Source organism: Suillus paluster (assembly GCF_016628075.1).
Source record: "Suillus paluster strain FC165 chromosome Unknown EDB91scaffold_139, whole genome shotgun sequence".
Lineage (NCBI taxonomy): Eukaryota > Fungi > Basidiomycota > Agaricomycetes > Boletales > Suillaceae > Suillus > Suillus paluster.
This window is the reverse complement of record NW_024537699.1, coordinates 53489-77232: the sequence shown is the minus strand read 5'-3', so window position 1 is coordinate 77232 and position 23744 is coordinate 53489. Positions and strand designations below refer to the sequence as shown.

At 46.9% G+C, this 23744-nt stretch overlaps 7 protein-coding genes across 7 annotated transcripts; 4 read left to right on the top strand and 3 right to left on the bottom strand.

Moving 5' to 3' along the window:
• Positions 1-7880: 7880 nt before the first annotated feature.
• On the top strand, positions 7881-8262 carry EDB91DRAFT_1255429 (uncharacterized protein; the record flags this gene model as incomplete). The annotated part of the gene is made up of 2 exons (XM_041323984.1): positions 7881-7983; positions 8030-8262. The coding sequence occupies 2 exons, from the start codon at positions 7881-7883 to the stop codon at positions 8260-8262; spliced, it is 336 nt and encodes a 111-aa protein (XP_041170298.1).
• A 2021-nt stretch (positions 8263-10283) lies between these two features.
• EDB91DRAFT_1255428 (uncharacterized protein) lies at positions 10284-12144 on the top strand (the record flags this gene model as incomplete). The annotated part of the gene is made up of 6 exons (XM_041323983.1): positions 10284-10780; positions 10834-11268; positions 11322-11673; positions 11726-11875; positions 11929-12043; positions 12098-12144. The coding sequence occupies 6 exons, from the start codon at positions 10284-10286 to the stop codon at positions 12142-12144; spliced, it is 1596 nt and encodes a 531-aa protein (XP_041170297.1).
• Positions 12145-12500: 356 nt separating this feature from the next.
• Positions 12501-13668, bottom strand: EDB91DRAFT_1087622 (uncharacterized protein; the record flags this gene model as incomplete). The annotated part of the gene is given in 4 exon segments (XM_041316253.1): positions 12501-13066; positions 13121-13251; positions 13271-13482; positions 13579-13668. 4 exon segments carry the CDS (start codon positions 13666-13668, stop codon positions 12501-12503), a joined length of 999 nt encoding a protein of 332 aa, XP_041170296.1.
• A 1562-nt stretch (positions 13669-15230) lies between these two features.
• On the top strand, positions 15231-15799 carry EDB91DRAFT_1255426 (uncharacterized protein; the record flags this gene model as incomplete). Its single annotated transcript, XM_041323982.1, has 2 exons — positions 15231-15569; positions 15611-15799. 2 exons carry the CDS (start codon positions 15231-15233, stop codon positions 15797-15799), a joined length of 528 nt encoding a protein of 175 aa, XP_041170295.1.
• Positions 15800-15945: 146 nt separating this feature from the next.
• EDB91DRAFT_1087620 (uncharacterized protein) lies at positions 15946-16473 on the top strand (the record flags this gene model as incomplete). Its single annotated transcript, XM_041316252.1, has 1 exon — positions 15946-16473. The coding sequence occupies one exon, from the start codon at positions 15946-15948 to the stop codon at positions 16471-16473; it is 528 nt and encodes a 175-aa protein (XP_041170294.1).
• A 766-nt stretch (positions 16474-17239) lies between these two features.
• Positions 17240-20851, bottom strand: EDB91DRAFT_1255425 (uncharacterized protein; the record flags this gene model as incomplete). The annotated part of the gene is made up of 7 exons (XM_041323981.1): positions 17240-17881; positions 17935-17967; positions 18029-18127; positions 18181-19257; positions 19305-19379; positions 19413-20742; positions 20802-20851. 7 exons carry the CDS (start codon positions 20849-20851, stop codon positions 17240-17242), a joined length of 3306 nt encoding a protein of 1101 aa, XP_041170293.1.
• A 36-nt stretch (positions 20852-20887) lies between these two features.
• On the bottom strand, positions 20888-22610 carry EDB91DRAFT_1255424 (uncharacterized protein; the record flags this gene model as incomplete). The annotated part of the gene is made up of 6 exons (XM_041323980.1): positions 20888-21248; positions 21310-21409; positions 21453-21567; positions 22058-22149; positions 22202-22279; positions 22352-22610. 6 exons carry the CDS (start codon positions 22608-22610, stop codon positions 20888-20890), a joined length of 1005 nt encoding a protein of 334 aa, XP_041170292.1.
• Between the last annotated feature and the right edge of the window lie 1134 nt (positions 22611-23744).

Here is a 23744-nt window from a genome sequence, read left to right as displayed (position 1 = left end):
TGGTGATGGTGCAAGCAGCATAATGGCAATTGAGGGACTGGGTGCAGAGAAAGCCTGGGCAGGGAGGGGCGATAAGCTGGACAGGAGGGCTGTCGTGAGCAGGGATCTTAACTTCTTCTTGGCAGTGATAGACATTGTATTGGAGGACAAATTGGTTGAGGGATTGGAGGTGAATTTGGGAGAGGGATTGGTGATGGTGAGCCTTGTGGTGACCAGAGACCATGGCAGCAGTGAGAGACTTTTTGTAGGCAATACAGATGAAAATGTTGAGGGCTATGTGGAAAGAGAGGCCAAGCTGATCTAAAAGGGGGGTGGAGAGAAGATAATCTTGGCCAGAATTAAGGACGACATGAGAGATAGCTTGAGGTAATGAAGGGTAAGGGAGTAGATATATGGAGGAGAGAGAGAAAGACTGATAGGGATGAAGTTGAATTTCATCGAGGGACGGCTGGAGAGAGGGGGGAGGAAGAGGGAGGCGAGCTTGAGGACAAACTGGAAGAGAATATGAGAGGGATTAGAAAAGGATAGAGAAGAAGATAGAAAAAGAAAGCAGGGGGGGATTGGGGCAGGTGAGGATGAAGTAGATATATGAAAGGGGGGATGGAGAGAAAAATAGGGAACACACGAGGTTGAAGTTGGGGAGGAGAGGCAAGGACTTGAGGGGGAGATAGATCATCTGGGAAGGAGGAAGGAAGATAAGAGAATGAGATAAAGGGACAGAAGGAGAGACGGACGAGTTTGCAAGTGGGACTTGAAGGTGGACCTCCTGTGGAAGGTACTTGAGCAGGCAGGAGCAGGACAGCAGATAGAGCCATCTAAGGCACGAGAGAGGTCATACTGAATGCCAGAAATGGTGACGAGACCAGGTTGGGAGGTGTGCTCCCAATTCCGTCTTAAATTGGTGTTCTCTAAGGACATGAGTATGAAGGAGATGAGTAGGATGGAAGAGCAAAATACAGGGGGGGGGAATTGTGGGGGATGAAATAGCAGAATTTAAGTGGCAAGAGAGGCAAAGAAGTCAGGGATGGGGTAGGCAAAGATGAGCAGCAGATGAAGGGCAATGGAGATGAAAGGCTGGGCACAGGAGTAACCAAATGGATGAAGGCTAACAGAGATGAAAGGCTAGGGGCCAAAGTAACCAAATGGACGAATGGTGACGGAGATTTGAAAGGCTGGGCAAGTAGTTAAGTAGCTACCCCCCCTCTCTGGAACTGTTGGTAGCACTTATTTTACGTGACACAGGGGAGAGTCATTCACATAGTTGTATTGTTATAGATAAGGGTTCACATTGACAGAGTAGACTAGGTATGGCTCTGGTGTCAGATGACCGTCTACCAGGGGGGAGATAGTGTTGGGGTGGTGCTACTAGTCAATGCAGATGAAGATGAAGATGAAGTATTAGTATGGAAGGATTGAGTAAGAGATGAGAGGAGGACTGAAGAGGATGGTTGAAGGGATGAGAGATGTTGTTATGATAGGATTGTAGTGAAATAAGCAAAAAATAAAGTGAGGAGGTGGAGTTGAGGGACGAGTGAGATAGAGTATTTTGAGGTGTTTGAGAGATTAGTGGATATGGTAGAGTGTAAAGGACAGGTATAAGGGAAGGGAGAGATAGATTAGGGGGGACGAGGAAAAATTAAGGAATACCTAACCTTTTGTTCGTCCTTTCCTCTTAGTCATGATTTTCCTTTCCTTTCCTCTTAGTCATGCTTCCTTTCCTTTCCTCTTAGTCATGCTTCTTTTCCTTTCCTCTTAGTCATGATTCCTTTCCTTTGTACCTTCTTTCCTTTCCTTTATGTCACCATTCCTTTCATTTGTGTCATCTTTCCTCTTAGTCATCATTGCTTTTCTTGTTCTTGGCATTAATTCTAACCATTTTAGACATAGTTCTTCCTTTGTAACCAAGTATGTAATGCTTCTTTCCTTCTGTAACCGATTATATAATTTCCTCTTTCCCTCTCTAACCATATTAAGACTTTCCTCAAAGGAAAAATCTATGCCCCCATAATTTTTCAACTCAAATAGATATATTAAGACTTTCCTCAAAGGAAAAATCTATGCCCCCATAATTTTTCAACTCAAATAGATATGTGGAAGAAGGCTTCCTATGTTCGTGTTGTGGCCACATCCCCAAGGCATGCCCTCCATGATTTTACCAGCTCACAAGAACAAATTGTCTTTCGAGTTTGAAATGTCTTTCTAAAATGACTTGATAAGTTCATGTCCCAGACAATCTGCTATACAACAAAATAGGTGCAGCAATTCGGGAGTTGTTACCGACAAGCGTGGACCTCTCCACAGGGAATTGGTTCATGGATAAAAGCTAATAAGACAGATAAAAAGTGAGCAGAACAATGAGACATAAAGCATACACTTTTGTTGTAATGAACTCATGAGGCCTTTCACTATTGAGCACACCCTCAATTACATGAACTGCCATGTAGCGCATTGTCAATATCCAAATGGAATACCATAAATGATAGCATGCCTCAATAGCATGAAGTCCAGTACCATTTGGAAATGCTCTTGATATGATGCACAGTGTTAGGTACCATGCCGGGCTCAAGAAGCGGAGGGGTCAGGGCTTGGTTTCAGCTCTTGTGCTGTGCCCTTAGCCGAGTACGTGCCCTGAATTTGGAGCGGGTCCGACATTGTCCGATAATAGGACGAGTGGACCGCTTTGGTCCACTTTGAAGGTCGGGAGGTAAGTGCTAATAGTGGTGAGCTGACTAGGATTGGAGTGGAGAAGGCGGAGGATAAGGTGGAGGGTGGATAGGAGTAAGGGGGATGATTGATAGGGGCAGAGAAGTAAAGGGGGAGACTTAGAGCACAGCTCTAAGTCGGAGCGGAAAGTTGGAGGTGACAACAAAATGAAACTTGTGTCCGGAGGAGGCAAGGTCCTACTGAGAATTTTCACAAGTAGAAACTGCAAGAAGACAAGTAATATTAAGACTGAGGAAAATATCTAAGTACAGAATATGTTATATACTTCTAAGTGTGAGGTAGTGATTAGGAGAACTATGTTGTAAAGCTATGTACCAAGGATATAATTTGTAAGTACTTACACAGGCAAAGACATAAGTCAGAGTGGATATCAATATGTACGCGTCAGATCAGTGATCGAGCGGTAAGAGGAGTTACCGGTGATCCGGAAGTAAGGGTCTATGTACCAAAGGGGAAAGTATATATCTAAAAGGGGAAAGAGGTTCCAGTTGAGTGGAGACGTTCTAGAAGGTGACCGGTCGGGTGGTCGAGTGGAAGCGTAGGGGCGGATGCGGACTGTGATTGGATGGAGCGGAGGATGGATGGAGCGGAGGTGGTCGGAAGGCGGAGTGGATATTAATATTGGAGCGGTCAGATCAGGTATATGACACACGGGCACAACTCTCTTCCCTCACCAAACTCCCGAATGCTGACATGTCAGGTACACCATCTGCAACTGTTGAAGAAGGTTCCATTCATTGTCAGCCATTGTTGTACTGGTACTCCCAAAGTAGTAATTATATGTGGCAAATGTAACTATCACGAGCACCGCTGATTGGTGCTGCTCCAATGACAGTAAATGCAGCTAAGTACAGTCAAGGGCGTCTCCCTGGTCAATCAATAGCAAGATAGGTGGAATTGGTATCTGTATGTGATGTGTTTGAGTATGTGATTTATTCGAAGGTGATAGATGGCAAATGTCATGTCTCCAGAATCTTGATTGCATGCCTCATCATCTTCAGGCACTCCGCATTTAACATATCCTTGAGCAGTTCCACACATATGAGGTCACAAATTCGCTTTTCCTGGCTCCCTGTCCTCACCTCAAGACATTCCAGGTCCTTGGACTGCAGGTCCAGCAGATCTTGCTGGGACCGCACTTTGGATTCCAGGTCTGCAATACGGTTGGTGTGCTGTGTGATCTGCAGCTCATGTGTATACATCTCCCAATTACAATCAGCCTCAGCATGACCCATATCGTCATGTAATTCTTGGAGTCATGCCTGCAACATTTTGATTGTTGTCTGCAGCCCTTCCTCTAGCGTGGTGATGCCTGATGCAGGGCTTCTGTCACACAGCTTGCAAATGTAATAGTCTTCTGTATCCTGCATATCATGTCAACTAATGTACAGAGATTTATGAGCGTAACATACCATGAACAGTCCTGTAAAATCCTTGTCTACAGCTCCCCTGGTGCGCTTGCTATTGCAAGGAGAGTCAGGGCTGTCCTCTGCCAGCCGTTTTCTTGTGCACTACAACATGGAAAATGATGATCGTAGAGATATTTAAGTGTGTCAGTTGCTATAACAAATCTTGGATGCTGTTGAGATGGGTGTTGTAGATAGTAAGAGTAGCGAGAAAACGGGATTAAATAGACATGCTAACTGTGGATGTGTGGACTGTGGACAGCGGCTGTTGATGCTCCTAATGTCTGATGTAGGATGCACTTTATTATGCAATGTTGAGTTGCTGCAGACTCATAGACACTACTCCACCAGATCACTCTTCCATAGCACCTGCATCCGAGTTAGTCTAACATTTAATCCACAGTCCACAATCTACAATCCACAACTTATTTAACTCTGGCCCATCGCACACCAAGGGATCGTTCTTCATAGTTCACTTGACTTGATTTTGCCTTATTCTAAATCAATACCTATCAACTAATACATGTCATGCCCAGTACTGGTGGACGGCCTGAGGAAAAGTGTATGACTTTTGGTGCATATCTGAATGCCTACCTGCTATGTAACTTACACTATCTTCACAGCCAGTGTAGCACCCCCCCTTTAAGTCAGCCCTCCAGGACATGATCAAGGGAAAGTACAAGGCATCTGCGGATTGATATGACCCAGAGGATAAGGGTGATGACAACATGCTGATGGTCAACATGCGCATTAGACAGCACATGGAGGTATTATCAAACGGCCTTCATGAGATCCTTTCTGAAGCATTTGCCACCTTGGCCATTCCCAGTGGGTGTGTTGACGGGCAGCCTGTGAATGACAACGATGCTGGAGGAGAGCATGTGGCAGTGGGGCAGAGGGAGAGCAGCAATAGGACCTTGGTTGAAACCTCAATGTGCAACAACGCATCCATGACTATGGAGGTGGTGATGAAGGAGTGCACACTTTGGGACGACACCAATTCTGGGCTCTGATGAAAATCCAACTCACGGCACACAAGATCATGCTGTCGAGCATTTCCATCCTCAAATTCATTGGTCCAGCCTTTGAATGCCAGACCAAAATGGACCAGGCAAGGAGAAGGGCTGAAAGGAGGGACTCATGTGTGTGGTCTGTAATTAAACTGTGCCACTCCTTGTTGGAGCACGTGAACGAGGTCCTTGATCACTCCCTAGACTGGTAGATCGCATCGGTAAATGTCACAAATGGTATGTAAGAGTATTTGAAATGTCAGATCATGAATGCCTAACCCAAAATTGATGCACCAACTATTCACCTCGTTATGGCACATATATGCGCAGAAGTTGAGGATATCTATTTGTGTCACTACTCGTTGGATGAGGTGGATGAGGTCCTCATGCATTCCATAAACTGGTAGAGCCCTTCGTCCAATGTCACAAACAACATTTAATTAAGAGTGTTTTAAATCTAGCATGAGGCGTACCTATCCCAGCATGAAGCACCAACTATTCCCCTCATTATGACATATGCATGCAGATACTGAGGGCATTATTGGTACTATGGAATGCACCCTGCTGTTTCATTGCTCTTGTCATGTGTTGTTCTTGTCAAACCCGGTCTTGTATTCGCATGCATTGCAGATACTTCATCAAGTGCACTAAGTATATGATGCTCCAATGCCCACTTCACTAAGTCACACAATACTACAATGTCGTGTATAGCTACTGCTAATATTGAAATGCACGGCTGAAGCCTTCGACGTTGGGCTCAACAATCAGTAATCTAGCCAGATCATTAGCTGTATGAGTGATGGGTTTCCGCTTGTGTTCGAATGACACTGAACTATTCAGATGTGACACAAAGGAGGGTAAGCAACACCACAATGCGAAGAACAGCTTGCTATCAACTGAATGCATTGATCACGCAGAGTCCAGTACTTGGTTGGATCGTGTACACACGAGTTCTGTGGCAGCCATTGTGCCAAATGCTGACTTTGACATTGAATCTAAGATAGACTTGGATCTTGGCTGGGGCACACAGCATGGGTCGCAAAGGAAACAAACTGTCATTGGTTCATCGTCCACAATGAACAGTTTGGATGGACCAGCACTTCCCTGATAAGAGTCATGGCCTCATGCAAGTCTTTGTCATTGCTTTGGTGCTCAAAGTGGGTGGTGAGTCGATTTCACAAGAAATAGACCAAATGAGTACGCGATTGGGTTGTGAAAGTATGGTAGACTGAACTGGAAGGGAATCTGTGAATGTATGATTTATTTATTGTGCCTTCCTCCTAACAATGGGTGCTTAATAGGTTCTAAGCATATCTACTATATATTTGGTGCTATTTCAGTGCTATTTCACCGCAAACAAAACCAACCTCAATGAGGCTTGCACGTTTGGAATGGCCATATTATGCGTTGGCAGTCGAGTGGGTGCCAGTGTGGCTAAATGTGTTTCATATCATTCTGCATGACCTCATTCTTATTACTCCTTTGCAATGCATGTGTAGTTTCATGATGTAATCAAGCTTCAGGTGAAACACATGCATGGTTTCACAACACATTGCATGTCATTGTATTGTTCTGAATTGATGATCGCTTATTTGATGGCCTTATTAGTGAACATGCATGGCGCATGTGTGGTTTCACGACACATTACACGCCGTTGTATTTCTCTGGATCAATGATCGCTTATTTCATACCCTCACTGGAATTATAAAAGGGGGTGGTATGCGTGCCAGCAGCTTCGCCATTCATTCTAACAGAATCTCGCCGTGATCCCTTCACTTTGCAACAGGTATGGAAAACACTGATCATCGATCAGCAGTCACCTTCAATGTCAGGGTTTGTCAATCCCTCCATCCACATAAAGGCTGAGGACAAAAAAACAGGTCTCTTTCAACACCCAGCCACCCATGGATGCCCTAATCATCAAATTGTGTATAGATGGTGACATAGTCCCTCTAATCCACAAGGCTTTGGAGGATGAGGCCATGCAGATGCATGATCTGTTGCAAGGTTGGGATCTAGGGCAAGTCCTTCATAGAGGCTTCAGTGAAGGACCTGGAGTTCTGCCACCTGAACATGACATTCCCAACAACTGTACTACCAGGGTTTGGGGCGTCGGCCATGAAGACAGCGAAGTCAAGATGCAAGGGGGCTTCACTCCACATAGGAATGGAACCCATAAACAGAAAGGGAAATGAGCTTGTCATTGACTACAGCACGCCCAAGATGTGACAATCTATAAGCAAAGGTCTAAGCTAGCCAACAGACACCTTGCAAAGTTGATCATCAGCAAAGTGTTGGTGACATGCCTACCAATTGCTCGAGGAGCGTACATTGGGAAGCTGCATGAGTCTCCCTGCAAGGCCATTCAAGAGCTTGACTGCCTGCTGCAACAGGAATTCAAAGTTGTAGAAAGGGATGGACAGTAGGTTATATATGTTAGCCTATTCCACGAGGCAGGCTTATCGATGGATGTGACAGCACCCCTCATGTTTTGTTGGACAAGGAAGAACGGATCATTGGTGTCCTTGCTGGACAACCCAAGGATGATCACTGGCAAGATATGGTAGCTGCAGCCTGCACTGCAATGGAGGATGCAAGGGACCATTGTGTCTTCACTGATGATGATATGAAGCACTGAAGACGTGTCTATCCTTGCCTTGCCGTCGGAGTGTCATTTGGGGGTGGTCAACAGGTGATTGTGAACAAGAGATGCTTGGCCAGATCAGCTGCCAGCTCAATGATGCAGATTCCAGGAAATCTTGTGCACACCAAGGGAAACCAAGACGCACTTCAATCCCTCCTCCAACACAAGGCCATTCAAAGGCTTGCGGGGTTTGGAAATAGTAAGTGGCCGCCTCTAGCATGGGATCTACTGACTCATGCCCACAGGCGTACTATACCATTATTCACCCAAAGTGTATGAGCTATATTCCAACACCAGGAGATTGCTCTTGGAAAAGCAGCCAGGTTTGGCATGGAACTTTCAAAACAGGATGTTCCCTGCAGCAACATTCACCTTTGGTCCTACCGTGGTGACTTTGGATCACACAGATAACCTGAATTTCACCAGCAGCATGTGCAGCATCACCACCCTAGGCGACTATGACCCTACCATGGGTTGACACTTGATTCTGTTTGACCTAAGGCTCATTGTCCAGTTTCCACCATCATTATCCCCTCAGCAATCCTATGTCATGGCAATGTGTCCATCTCCTCAGGAGAATAACACTAGTCCTTCACTCAATACTTTGCGGGAGGGTTGATTAGGTGGGTTGACTATGGGTTCCAGACTGAAGCCAATTTTAAGAGGGAGAGTCCTGAACTATGGCTGGCAGCCATGCATGGGCATCAGCATAGGGTTGAGGAGGCAGCGGGATATTTCTCCAAGGCTCAAGACTTGTGTAAAAATCCAAGTCCTCAAATTTGATACCTTGTGGAACCACTTTAACTACTCTCATCAACTTAATGCATTGTGCCATACACCCTTCACAATGTTTTGTGTTATTTGTGGTGATTGAGCACCTTATGGTGTGAGTTATTTGTATTAAGATGTTGATCACTCTATTGGACTCTCACTTAGCATGTGATGTGAATTCCTTACTTACTTAGGCAGTGTTTACACTTGTTTACATAGACTCGCCCATAGGTAGCAAGTCCTGTGTTGGTTGCTCTTTAGCAACTGACATTGGACTATAGTCCTGTTCACTTTCATTAGCTCACTTGTGGCTTGGTTTTCTTAGTTATTCTAACATTTTGTTGCTAGTGCAACATATGGAATTGAGTTGAATTGCCCTGCCGCAGGGCATGTACATGAGTGAGGACCACTGCATTTTCTTTAAAAGCTCCAGGCAGCGAGGGCAATGGTGCACAGAAAAGTCAGAGCCCAATGACCCCTGCTTCACACGGTAGTGCCTAGCTAGGCCCAGCAGAAGTTCTGCAGGGGAGTAAGATAAATTATTGACAATTATGTGCCTCCAACCGCCAGACCTTGCAGAGCACTCCCAAATTCTCCATGTATTATTAGAAGGCCTTATCTGGGTGCAGGGGGGGTGCCATATAAAGCAAGAAAGAGTCCCAGTAGCTACCGCTCCCAGGCAGTACATCCAGGAATGCTCCACCCTGTAAAGGGCGCAGGGGGTGCTGCCCCACCTAACATAGCTCTGGAGTACACCAGATGCACCTGTCATGACAGGCAGGTGTATGTTAGACGGTTGGGACTGCAGACCAACACATAGACATAGACCAAACCCCATTAGAAGCAGAACGGACTTACTTTAGTCACAGAAGGTGGGGTGACAACAATGTCATTGAAGTCCCAGCAACAACCCCTCCCAGGCAGTACAGCCCAGAAATGCTCTGCCCTGTAAAGGGTGGAGGAGGCACTGCCCTGCCTAACATAGCTCTGAAATACACCAGACGCACCTGTAATGACAGGCAGGCATATGTTAGATGGTTGGGACTACAGACCAACACATAGACACAGACCAAACCCCATTAGAAGTAGAGTGACAAGGGACTTACATTTTCAAGCATATTATAGGCGGGTGGCACATGTAATGTGGACAGATGCAGAAGTAAGGAGGAAAGAAACAAAGCAACATCCACTCAAAGAAAGAAACAAAGAAACAAAGAGAGAGAGAGAAATGAAAAAACCACATCCAAACAAGGGCTTGTAGATGGTTGCAGAGAGAAAGAAAGAATGAAAAATCAATCACGACCAAACAAAGCCAAACAAACAAACCTTGATCATGTGACATCTCAATCACCATCAATCATTGCATGGTTAGCGCATTATTTATGGGGAAATTGTTCTTTCCTACTGGGACTTTGGTGTCTGGTGTAATTTGTCATGTTTAGTCCAATAAATACCACTATATAACAAATGAGATGCAAGGAAATTCACGTCCACTGAGATGAATAATGGTTGGTCCGAACACATGTCTTCTTACCAAGGGTTGTGGCAATGCCGCATTGGGTATAAAACAAAACACGGCCATTTATACCATGCTTCTTTCTTTCCTTCCATCATTCCATTTCTCCACACCATGCCTCCTAAGAAAAACAGTAAATCTACAGCAGGTGGCCACTTCACAGGAATTACTCGCAGAGGGCCAGGAACCATCGACCTGGGACATATGTTGAGATGTCCAGCGACCTAGGTGATGATGGGCAGGAGGTCAGATCCACCAAAGCCCGTTCCCTTACCACCGCTGTGTCGTCCAGTGTCCAACAAACTGAGGCCAGTGGCAAATCCAATAATCCCTCATTCCATGCCATAAACATTGGCAACTACTGCCACTTCTGTTGCGAACACATCCAACAACCATACTGCCACGAATGTGTCAATTGCGGTGGCATCATGTGCCAACAGTCCATTCTTTGGGGCAGCAACTGCCTCTGTTACAGAATGGTGGATACCACCAAGGACTTTTGCTGCCCGATTTGTGCTAGGACCGCAGCTAACAAGGATGCTCCGCTGTCCTACACCATCCTGGCATACTGGATATGGAAGAAAGTTAAGATGACCTGGCCCATGGTAATCGTCAGCCTGAGCCTGGAGTCCCTGAAAGACAACTACCTAGCATCGACAGTGAGATGTGAGGTAGAGTATCACTACAGGGATAAGGTAATCGCAAGAACGTACATGTGACTAACATGACTTCAATGCAATGCTGAACATTCTGTATTCTTAGCTGTTTGTCAAAGACTTGCACATGCATGGGGGGTGCACATGTGTCCCAGTCCAGGAAGCTTGCTGAAGGTGTTAGCTTCATGAAATGTAACATTGAAGCTGGATTCCCCCCCAACACATTCGTAATTGTGGACACCCATTCCGATGAGTATAGTGGAATGCTCCAGCACACTGGAGGGCACACCGGCGGCACCAACACCACAATCACAGAAATTGTGACTGCATACCTTGGCGAGGAGTTCCTGAAAGGCACAGCAAACACTTCGCTTGCTGCAAGGAGTGACAAAACTGTTGTCACCACAAAAACAGGCCAAGAGCCGTGGTGCAAGCTCACACCCAATGCCAGAGGAGGCAGAAGAGTACTGATGCTGGTAAGCTGTGGCCCTGCGATCAGGGTTCACCATCACTTTGAATCCATGGTAGAGCTGGTGGACAAGTACATCTTGTCTTCTGATACATCCACCACTCGCTCACCTCACTGTCCCTCAGAGACATGTTCGATTTTGTGCTTGGGTTTGGTGGATCAGGGATGTTGCCATCCTTCATATCAATAATCGTGAGATCTCTCATTGTCAAGTGCGGGGTGTTCAGAGCCACAGATGTCTGGGTGTTGTTTTGCGACTTGATCGCTGCAAATCAGGGCATCTTTGATTACACTACCACTGTCCTGGTGTACGCCACCACCACTAAAGGAAAAAAAAATGTCGAGTGCCGTCAGATAGTGAAGAACAGCCCTGGGCGCCGTGTGTTTGGCGCCGAATACAGGTCCTGTGGCACAGCAGGGTGTAATCTGTCTGCGACAAACATACATGTGTACAATTGTAGCACAGGTAGACCTAAGGTAGGTGTCCCATGCTTCGAGTGCATTTCGACACATTAATTGTGATGACCAGGTGAGTCTACTGTGCTTGAAGTGCAGTTGGACATTCATGTGGGTGAGGACGGACGAAGATAATGAGCATTTCAAGAGGGTTCACCCAGTCCTGGTGCCACAAGTCTTCTGGCACCATTTCCTGCCTTCCACAGGCCTACAAAACTTTTTCGTAGATCTCACCAACAATAACAAGGACAAATAATCTCAATCACGCGGGAAAAGGAGGGCAAGGGCAAAGGAGGCAAAGGGAATGGGAAGAAGAGATGTCATACCGTGATGGACGAACACATGATGAAAGATGAAGTTGATCCTATCACCATGGACATCAATGCTATGCGTGCGCATCGCAAGTAGTAAATCGCATATATTGATAGCATACTGTGCGATAAAGTGAAGCTTGCTACTCTGCACATGGCCGTCAAGGCCCATACTGGGTGATTCAATCGTAGCTAAACGATCTGGGTGTCCAATGCACCATCATAATTGCCCTGGTACCATACTATTAGTTTAACGTGCAAAACCCACCAGGGTATAAATCAAGTGCTCAATGACACGGAGCGGTGGATATGTCAGTGTCTGGGGTGGGGACTCAAAGTGGATCCAGCATCAGTCTGCTCACAATACAACACCTGTGATTTTGAGCCCTTGCTGTATCAAGCAGTGTCACAATCTTTTTGTATGCAAGTTTGATGTGACAATGTGGGAATACCACAAAGAAATCAAGTTTCAGCATGTGATACATGCAATACATATTATACAATGTTTCAATGTGAGCCACAAGAGTAAGTAGACAATCACAGGAGGCCTTTGTTCTGCTCATCAGCTGCCAACATGGCTGCTGTTATGCTGAGCTGGTTGATGAAATGTGTCACATGCGGTTGGAACTCTCTGGCATTGAAAGGTTGCAAAGACTTAGCAGCGAGCTTCTCCTTGTACCTGGCAATGGCAGCCTCATAGTTGGAGGCAGGAAAATTGCTCCTCAAGTTGGTTGCATATTCATGCAGAGACTGCTCATGCTTGACATACTTGGATAAACCTTGATAGATGGGGATGTAGAGAGGTGACACCAGTTGTTGGATTGTCAGATCAGAAGCAGTAGTGCTACCCACTCCCGCAGGGGCCTCAGAGGGTGGAGGAGCATTTGTGGACCTGGAGAGATGAGAGCTACCCGCACTGGGAAGGGTCTCAGTAGGCGGAGGAGTATTGGTGGACCTGGGGGGATGACGTGCATCATCAATTTGGGCAGCGGGGCCTGTGGAAGTGGATGGAGCCAGAGGGCAAGAGTCAGCGGAGCGATCTGCAGCACCGGCACCAGCACCAGCAGCTTCATTGGTAGCAGGCATGGAGGTGCCCCTTCCACCTTAGGGTGTAGAATGTGTTAGCTATATCTGTGGCATCAAACATTTGTTCTCACCAGAAGATTCTGATGAACCATCGCCATCCTGGTCCATATCCATGGGCCCCTGGCAGTCCTTGCCCCGGGCATTGCTGATGGCACTCAAACCTTCTGCTGGGTACAAGAAATCAGGGCCACAAGTAATTGAACTACCACAATAACACTCACCTGCCTTGCTCTTGTGTGCAATCCACATATGGCCTGCTTTCTTCAACACTTCTGCGCACATCTTGTCTGTCGATACCACCTCTTTTCACAACCCATTGCCAGACCGCATCATCCTCCAGAGCTCCCTGGATTGTCCACAGGCCTTGCCACAGAATATTGTCCTCGGGATTCCACAGCACTTCAGGCTGCTCAGTCTCCCGCCAGATGAAACCCTAGAGAAGCAAACGCGCTTCAAAGGTGTTGAAAGGATTATCCAGGTCTGGAATAGAACCAAACATCATTATGAGATATCAGGTGAAGTACAAGACATCCTTACCCTTTTCCTGCCAAGGACCAGTGATTCTACCAGTAAGCTCCCAAATCTGCCTCAACAGATCCACAGATTCCCTCCAAGTCATCTCTCCCATCCAGAGCCCTTTTGTGGCTATTTTCACCTGGTCCCAGCAAGGAGACTCTTGCAGGATGATGCTGATTGAGTTCATGACAGACAAGAACTTCTCATACTCTACGTCTTGGGACAGAACATCATACACCAAGTCAAGGGGTTTCTGCCAGTAGTCATTTCCTCCTGTCATATCCCATACCTCCGGATCCGGAATTCCGGATCTACTGTTAGTTGTGGTGATTGAGCACCTTATGGTGCGAGTTATTTGTGTTATGATGTTGCTTCCTCTATTGGACTCTCACTTAGCATGTGATGTGAATTCCTTACTTACTTAGGCAGTGTTTACACTTGTTTACATAGACTCGCCCATAGGTAGCAAGTCCTGTGTTGGTTGCTCTTTAGCAACTGACACTGGACTATAGGTATAGTACACTCATTAGTTTACACAACACAATAGCAACTGACACTGGACTATAGTCCTGTTCACTCTCATTAGCTCACTTGTGGCTTGGTTCACTTGGTTATTCTAACATCTACCTCATTGAAGTCCGGTCCTCCATCTCACTATTCCGCCCGGCGCTCTGCCTTCATCTCCGCACTCACCCCTAACTCCTTTTAGATTAGCTATTGCTCCGGTTACCGGTTACGTCCTATTCCGCTATGCTTACTCATCCGTCCACTCTTACTTCATTTCCGACTTCACTGCTTTGATCTGTTATACTTAGTAATAGACTTTGTTAGAATAACCAAGTGAACCAAGCCACAAGTGAGCTAATGAGAGTGAACAGGACTATAGTCCAGTGTCAGTTGCTATTGTGTTGTGTAAACTAATGAGTGTACCATACCTATAGTCCAGTGTCAGTTGCTAAAGAGCAACCAACACAGGACTTGCTACCTATGGGCGAGTCTATGTAAACAAGTGTAAACACTGCCTAAGTAAGTAAGGAATTCACATCACATGCTAAGTGAGAGTCCAATAGAGGAAGCAACATCATAACACAAATAACTCGCACCATAAGGTGCTCAATCACCACAACTAACAGACTTTCCACATGCTTCATACATAGCCCTTACCTTGCTGACTGATTTACATACATGATATCTACAGTATATAAACCCCTGTAATACTCCGGAACTCCTCAGTTCAAATATCATCTTAGTTCTGCTCATTCCTGCAATCTCTGGACTTGAGTCTCACCTCTTGTCCACCTCCGAGTCTCAGGGGTTAAACCTTAGGACTAATCCTCCAGCTCTACCTTAGGGTAGTCTAACCTCTGTTCTGTTTCTACTCCGGACTTCCATAGTAGTCTTACTCCGTCCCTACATAAACCTTCCAGAGTTCCGCTGAACTCCACCGACACTAGTCCTCCGGAACTCCCTGGACTTCCGTGGGACTTCCCCTCTGTCCCCCGGAAATTAAAGGGCACGTACTCGGGTAAGGGGTGCAGCACACAAGCTGAAGCCGAAGCCCTTTGAGCAACCTCTCCCTTGAGCACGACCTTAACAGCTCCTCACAGCACCAAAACAAAAAAGTCCAAGGGCAGCTCCAGCATCAGGAAGCATGCCACTGCTGTCATGAGCACCAGATCCAGGCTGCTGCCAAGGCCACCAAAAGAACTCACACAGGCGATCTCGTCATTCTCAATCCTGATAAACCGCACAGAGGCGGTGCTGGACAACTTCCTCATGGACCACACACTCTACCTGACCTATGGGACCCCAGAGGACCTGCAGGTCATCGATCTGGACGATAAGAAGCCATACACTATGTGGAGGGTGCCTGTGAAACAGGATGGGCAGGTGTTTGGGTACGTACCATTGCCCTTCAGGTACAAGGACTTGTGGCTCGAGCTCTACTACAATGTGGTGGGATATGCCACCATCTGGAAGCTTTGGAATGACAAGTGTAAGAAGGTATGGCTAAGCAGAGGCGGATGGCCACAGTTTTCCAACAGAACTCTGGGATGATGCTTGTCACACACATGCATGTGAGGTTGATGGCGGTGGATCAATTGGTTGTTATGCATCACAATGTAAAGCCTGGAGTGGAGTGTGTCCCCATTCTGGACAAATGGAAGGTCTGGCACCTCCATGACTGGTTCAGCATGACTTTCCTGGAGGCCAGTGGTGAAGGAGAAGAATGACCCCATCAGCACGGAAAATAAAGCATTTTTTGGTAAGTGATCAAATCCAGTCCTATTTTTACATCACTCCAAGTGAATGCAGAGCGTGACTGGGCAGTAGAAAATGAAGGCCTTGATATGATGGCACCCCCGGAAGACTTGCAGACATGGATCTCAGGGAGATCCAAGGGTTCAAGGAGAAATTTCACGCAATCCTCAAGCTGCAGGCCCATTCTGAGTTGAATAGGAAAAGTAAATACTTCTACACCTGGCATGAGGAGGGTGCACGGCTACCAGAATGCTGGCATGAGGGACACGATCCCACTCCACACTACTGGTCAAAGGGTCAGTGGGACTGGATGGCCAAAGGTGACATTGCCATTGCCTATCACCGCTTCTACCTACCAATATCTGCATGCTCGGCACGTGTTAAGGTCATGCTCAAGGGAGAGGTTGCTCAAAGGGCTTCGGCTTCAGCTTGTGTGCTGCACCCCTTACCCGAGTACGTGCCCTTTAATTTCCGGGGGACAGAGGGGAAGTCCCACGGAAGTCCAGGGAGTTCCGGAGGACTAGTGTCGGTGGAGTTCAGCGGAACTCTGGAAGGTTTATGTAGGGACGGAGTAAGACTACTATGGAAGTCCGGAGTAGAAACAGAACAGAGGTTAGACTACCCTAAGGTAGAGCTGGAGGATTAGTCCTAAGGTTTAACCCCTGAGACTCAGAGGTGGACAAGAGGTGAGACTCAATTGCAGGAATGAGCAGAACTAAGATGATATTTGAACTGAGGAGTTCTGGAGTATTACAGGGGTTTATATACTGTAGGTATCATGTATGTAAATCAGTCAGCAAGGTAAGGGCTATGTACGAAGCATGTGGAAAGTCTATTATTAAGTATAACAGATCAAAGCAGTGAAGTTGGAAATGAAGTAAGAATGGACGGATGAGTAAGCATAGCGGAATAGAACGTAACTGGTAACCGGAGCAATAGCTAATCTAAAAGGAGTTAGGGGTGAGTGCGGAGATGAAGGCAGAGTGCTGGGCGGAATAGTGAGATGGAGAACCGGACTTCAATGAGGTAGATCCGGAATTCCAGATCCGGAGGTACGGGATATGACAGGAGCACGTGATATGCTAGAGGCTGTGTGCTTGGTGTGTGCCATAACTGTGTGCGATGAAAGGGGTAGATTGTTGATGAAAAGATGTTAAAAAAGCAGCTGTTATAGGGCAAAAACTCACAGTGTTTGGCTTTGTTTGGCTGATGTTGAATTTAATAGGGGAGCTCAAAGTTCAATGCCCAATGCCCAACGCCCAACCTTGTGACCAAAATTCAGAATACCTAGAATAAATAGAAGTAAATACAAAGTAAACCCTACAAATAATTGAACCTATATAAGCAAATCTTATTGATAACTATATACAATAGGGGGCGCTCAAAGTTGAACATCCAAGCAAACATGCACATCAAACACCAAACATGACAGGTATGATTTTCTCTATCTCCTCACAGAACCAAAGGAATGCCTCGATGCAATTGTTGTATCTGCCTTCTTCTGTGTTCTCTTGAACTACCCAAGCCAAGAACTCGTTGAATGTCGAGAGCCTTCCTCCTGCACCGATACCCTGGATCATAAGGTCCCTGAGCCCCGGCACCTGCCACACGCAGTAGACAGCCTTGAAGATAAAACCACTGAAGTGGCACCTGCTCCCTTTCTCCCACAGGAACTCGGAATGGCATACGGGCTCCTCTCCATTGCAGTTCCACGACTGGGGCATGCCGCAGTGGAAACAATATGTGTAGGGAGCGAAGACGAAAATGTGTTTGAACCTGCCGTAGTCATCTATCAGCATGTCGTGTTTTACCAGGCAGACGTGCAGCTCTGTGGAGTGCAGTTCGCCTCTAACCACAAACTTGATGGGGCACATGTCTCTCAAGACCCGCATATACGTGTTGAGATGGGAGGAGCATTGAAGACGACTGGTATGTGTAGCATCCACTCTCCTTACTCTTGAGATGAAGCCACGGGACTCAATTCCACTGGGAAGCGAGGAAGGAGGTGGTAGTTCTACCCTGGAGGTGATTCCCACAGATGGCTGCGACAATGACTTTTGAACACCATTAGCACAGTTTGACAGGAGCAATGCAAAGACGACCATACCTGGTATGGTCTGGTCTGTGCTCCTGAGGCACGCTGTACAAGGTCCTTCATCAGCTCCAGAAAAGTATATATATATTGCATGGAACCCAGTCACCTTTCCATGAATGACCTCCATGGCATCCAGCACCAGAGCTTGAGATGATGTGATCTCTGACTCACAGTCATACAGGGAATCACTGTTCTGGGTTGATGGCTGTGGTAAAGGCATCAACATGGCGCAAGATCATGGGATAGAGTAGCACTCACGCTGACATCCGTGGGCATTTGAAGTGAAGAACCGACCTGCACAAACACGGGAAGCATCGGCTGCGCAGCACTAGGTCTGTCCTGCAAAGCAGAGCCTGACCCAATGGCTGCCAAGCTTGTTTGCACAAGGGCATCCAATTCCCTGAAAGGGTTGTCTGACACTTTCTGGATCAACAGCTGCATGGCGCTGTTGGGGGCACATATGTTGCAAGGGACTCCATGAGGAGGATCAGTGGACTGCAATGCGAGCTGCTCACCATCCATGAAGAGACCATTGGTGTATCGCCTACATTTTGTGCCAAACATTATGTCATCCAATTCTGCCAGGCAATGGTCTAATGCATGCTTTGCCTTGCTAGGTAGTGACTTTCCATGCTTGTCAGTGACATAGAACACATGAGATTCTCTGCCGTCACAACCTGCGCGACCCATCATCTGGTTGTTGACAATAAGTCCATATGCAGGCCTGAATATCACCACATATTGGACATTGGATCTGTCCATACCCTGAGCAAAAGCTGTGGTGCACGCCATCACCTTCAATTCACCTCGGTCCCATGGGTCAAGGTTGTATGCCTTCGTGTTGCCAGGTTGCCAGAGCTCACTGTGATACATAGTGCACCTAGCCTTTCTTCCAAATTCTTCTGTTTCAGCTGTGGAGCTAAAGAACACCAGCATGCAGTCTTCGTCTCCTAGAAGTAGAGATAGAGTATGAACAAGGTGATGCAGGGATTCCCTTGCCGCAATGGGTTCCACATGTATGATGTGCATGCCAATCTCTGGACGGTTTGTCACAAACCTGACTTTGTTGATGTCATGCAGCAGGATCCCGAATGGCTTGACATAGCTCCCCACCCGGTGAGGTATGGTCCCCAACATGAGAATCATTTGCACCGATGCCGCACTGAATTGCTGACCAAGAGTAAGCCATTTTGATGTGCGATCTGGATGGCAGTTGAGCACGTTGTGGACCTCATCTACATAGAATCTGGTAAACTTCTTCCCCAGGGGGGACACCAGGAGACTGAGGATGTCATATGAGTAGCTGTGGTGGCAGGATAAGAGAAGTTCTGTGACCTAGCAAAGGCTTGAGATGAACAATTTTCCACCTGCACGAAGAGCACCTGGACGTTTTCAGGCACATCTTTGTGTGCAGTATAGTCGTGGCAATGCAGTCCAGTGACAGCAGTCTTCGTATACTATTCTTAAAGCAATGCGATGAATGGACAGACCACAATGCATTTTTCAGCCTCATCTAGCACTGGCGGAACCATCCATAACATGCTCTTGCCTCCTCCAGTCTTCATGATGATGACAAGGTCATGAGTTTCACTCATGATGGCAACAAGTGCATCCATCTGGTCATGACTCTTTTCTGCAGCGGTAGGATCCTTCATGATCTGTCTGATCACTCCTTGGATGCTGTTTCTCATTTCCTGAATGACAGGGGGTGGTGACGAAGACAGATCGCTATCAGGGACAATGAAGCTGGAGAGGTCATCATTGCTGGTTAGGCTGATAGTCTCCATCTGAATGTCTGGAGCTATGGTGCTGGGGCGACAAAGATGCTTGAGCTTCCTAGGCACTTCCTCATCATCATCTGGCTCGCTGATATGCTGAGGGCGATGATGTTTGTGGTATGCCATCAGCGCTACTGCAGGTGAACTTGATAGGGACAATACAGAGGAATGGGCCTGGGTGATGCTGACATCTCTGGCTTTTCCCTTGGAAGCATAGGCAATGGTCCTTAATGGTCCAGGCTTGCCAGTGGGTGTAAATAATGATTCAACAGCCTGCACCTTAGCCTTCCCTGTTGAATGATCTATGATGGAGGCGAATGAAGGTGGCCAGTCAAAAGCATGCACTGCTGGCACCACAGCAGGTGAACTCGACAGGGCTGATGTGGTGGAATGGGGCTGTTTAATACTTTCGTCTCTAGCTTTTGCCTTGGAAGCATTGATGATGGTCCTAGACGGCCCAGGCCTGCCAGTGAGTGTAAATGGCGGAGGGTGTTCAATAGCCTGCGCCCTACACCTCCCTTTCAAATAATTCATGACAGTGGTGAATGACGGAGGCTGGTCGAAGGCATGGGCTGTAGCCTTCCACTTGGTGGTGGCAGTGGTTGGCGAGGACTGATCTGCATCAATAGCTCTAGCCTTCCCCTTCCATGTCCTGACTGCATGCTCCACCAAAAAGAGAAGGAGAGAATGGCGCTTCTCAAAAAATGGGTTCTCCAATATGAAAGAGTAGCCCCTTGTGGTGTTTGTGATATCATCATTCACCTGATCTGGCATCTTGGTCACCACGTTGTCACTTTGCATAAGGGCCCTGTAGCATGACTTCATGTCCTGTGCTAGATGCCGGATGCCCTCTTGCAGCTTGTCCAGGTGCATCATTTTCACCCCAATGGTGATCCATTTGAAGTCTGGATCGACAAACACTTTGGCCTCCTGCGTTTGATTGAACGCCAGAGATGATGCATACTGCTGCATTTCATAAATCATATTGAATGACGTAGGGTGACCCAGCGATAGCACTTTCTCATGTACATGAGTGATGCACCTGGTGAAGCCATGCAGGTTCAGTTTGTGAATAGAGAGTAAATGTCACAAGTCACTCACTCAAAGTCATCTGGATACACGCCATCTGTATCCTGGTCTTTGTCCAACATGGCTTGCAGGATCCTGGCTGAATTACAAAAGTACTTCTATTTTGCAAGGTCAGGAGTGAGATCCGTGGCTTCATAGAAATTTCCTTCCACACGCAATGCCTTGAGCCAGATGGCTCTCTGAATAGGGTTTGCCCATGATACATTGCACTGCGTCGGGTCAGCATTGACAAGGGACCAAGCCAGATTGTGGTATGAAATCATCCTGCTGTGGCGCAAGACATGGGGATCCTGCAAGAGCATTATCAGCTCCTCCAGGAGAGGGGTTTGCTCTTCAGAAAGGGAGAATGAGAATTTAAGAGGGCAATCTAAGTGAAGGTGAATCATGCATCGGACAAATTGTATGATATGATTGGGATAGTTCTTGTTTGATTCTGCAACCAGCTTCCAATATGTATCCCTATGGACAAATGGAAGGAGGGTCAGCAAAGATGATCCGAAGTGGTGGTGAAATAACTCACGTCTCTTGGGGTATGTTTTTGCTGTGCACCAAGATTTTGCTTAGGCTGAGCTTCTGCGGATGACCATCCAAGATAGTCACTGCTTTGCGGAAATGATCGTCTACTGTCTCAGTGAGTCGGGTGAACAGGTTTCTGTCATGAACATGTCCCAGGCCATGCAGCGGACAAGCGGGGTGCATTCTCGTTCTGTGTCAGTGGGAATGACCAAGGGAGCGTCCAATCTAGGCAGGAATATTTCTTTGAGCTGAGGTCTGGCTCCTGGAAGAAGGTCGTTTGAGATCTCGAAATATGAGCTTCCAACACCAGTGAAAATCCGTTGAACGAGGCATGCTCAATATTGAATGTTTGCTAAGGGCTCCATCTTGTGCTTCTCCCTACAGTGCCTTTGCATGGTCAGCAAGTCCTTGACAGAGTAGGTGCAGTCAGTTGACATAACACATGCATAACCGGGAGTGGGGGGACTGATGAGCTGAATAGGAGGTCCTCCAGCACTTGGTAGCTTGACACACTCAGGTTTTTTGTAAATCTCAGCTTCGGAGCAGAAAGCAAAGAAAGCCTGTTGAACCGCTATCAAAGGCACCTGTTATGTGTTGTGGTTTAGAGTCAGTGAGTTCGAGGGGTGCATGACCGATGGACATGCCTCTTAGGAATGTTGATATTTCTTTCTGTGACTGACCACCATCCCAGAGGTCAATGGCACTTGGCACGTATAGCATATCAGTATTTTCAGCTCCACATGCACACAGACCCCCAGTGCATCAAGAGCCTTGTTTGACTTCAAGTAGTCCACTAATGGCAGGAGTTTAACCATGTCAGAATCGACAGGAGACCCATTGTCAACTGGATGCATATCATTAACATGCTTCAGATTGATCGATGCCACCATTCTCACCTGTGGGAATAATCCCCTGAGGGGACGGAGTCCCTGGCACAAGAGCTTGCACTGAGACATCACGGTCTTGGTCCATTGCTGAGCACAAAACAGTGCAGGTCAATACAAGGCGATCATTAGCAGCTGTCCAACAATGCTCATGAGTATCACAAGTGTCAAAGACCTTGATGGAGACGCTGCCATTTTGGTCAGGGATGATGTGCTTCTGCATGTCATTGCGCTTCCTCAATTCTTTGTCACACCCAGGCAATGGGCAGGCATAGTAAGTGTCGGATTGTGCCACAATGTACTCATGTCCCCCGATGATGGAGGAAACAGGGAAGGAGTGATAGCGCCATTTGTGTTTTTGGGCCTCTTCATTGGTGTATGGGCCACCTTCGCAGTCAGGAAATTCACAGTATTTGGACATCTATATGGTGAGCAGAGGATATGGAGATATAGGTTTGTCTGGTGCTGTATAGTTGGTGGTTGGATGCTTTGAGCACATGCAGTCTTATACAATATCCTGCGATGATCAACAATCCTGAACCTGCAGGGATGTAGCATAATGTGACTATGGCAGGCTGAAAAAACAAAAAAAAGAAACACACAAAGAAAAAGAATGAAAAAAAATGACAGTTAGTGGTCAGAGGAATGGAGGGACAGACCCTTCAACCTTAAGATGAGCATATATGGTGCATAGATCAGAAAATTGAAGCACCCCTGGTCATGCTTAACATTAAAAATGGAGGGACGGAACCATTTGGAGCGATCACTGCCTACATTAAAAATATCACACCAATACAGAGGTTTGCAGAGCATTAACTCCAAGAGCCCATCACATTCATACACAGGACCCAAATAGCTTCAGTTCAGTACGTCCGAGCGCCCTATCTCGGAGCATAATCCAGATTTAGACATTTGCTTGTGTCAAACAGGCTTGGCAGCATGCTGGCCATCGGCCCTGCTGCAGGTTCAAACCAGGGATTAACATACCGAGCCCAAATGGCACTGTTGAACAACAAAATAGGAACATGGATCAACAAACACAGGTGCCCTGGCTTGGGAGAAGATGCATTTACTGGTTGCAAAACGGGTTTGGCACCATAGTGTCATATACCCGATTCAGCCACTCCCAACACCATTCATAGACATCCCTACTATTGGTCTGCCCCTTGTTTCCCTGTCCGCTCCATCCCTCCTTCTCCAACAATGCATGAAGTGCATCTCAGCAGGACTAGCCCTGCTACCTCTGCCCAACTCTGCTCCACTCCTCTGATACTACCCCTATTTCCTCCGACACCATATCCCTACCCTCCAACCCTATCTGGAGCTCTGCTCCTCCACTCCATTGGTCTGACTGATCCTACTCCTACTCCCTCCACCATCTATGCTTTTCCAACCCACTTGGTTCCTCCAGTTTCTCTTGTATTGCCTCATCTGACTATTAGTCCGCCCGACCACTTCACTGGTCCACTCCTAGACTAGGCACCACTCAACTGGTCCTATCTCTGTTTAGTATCATAGTTCCTCCTTTCGGATCACCAGTAATTCCTATACCAGA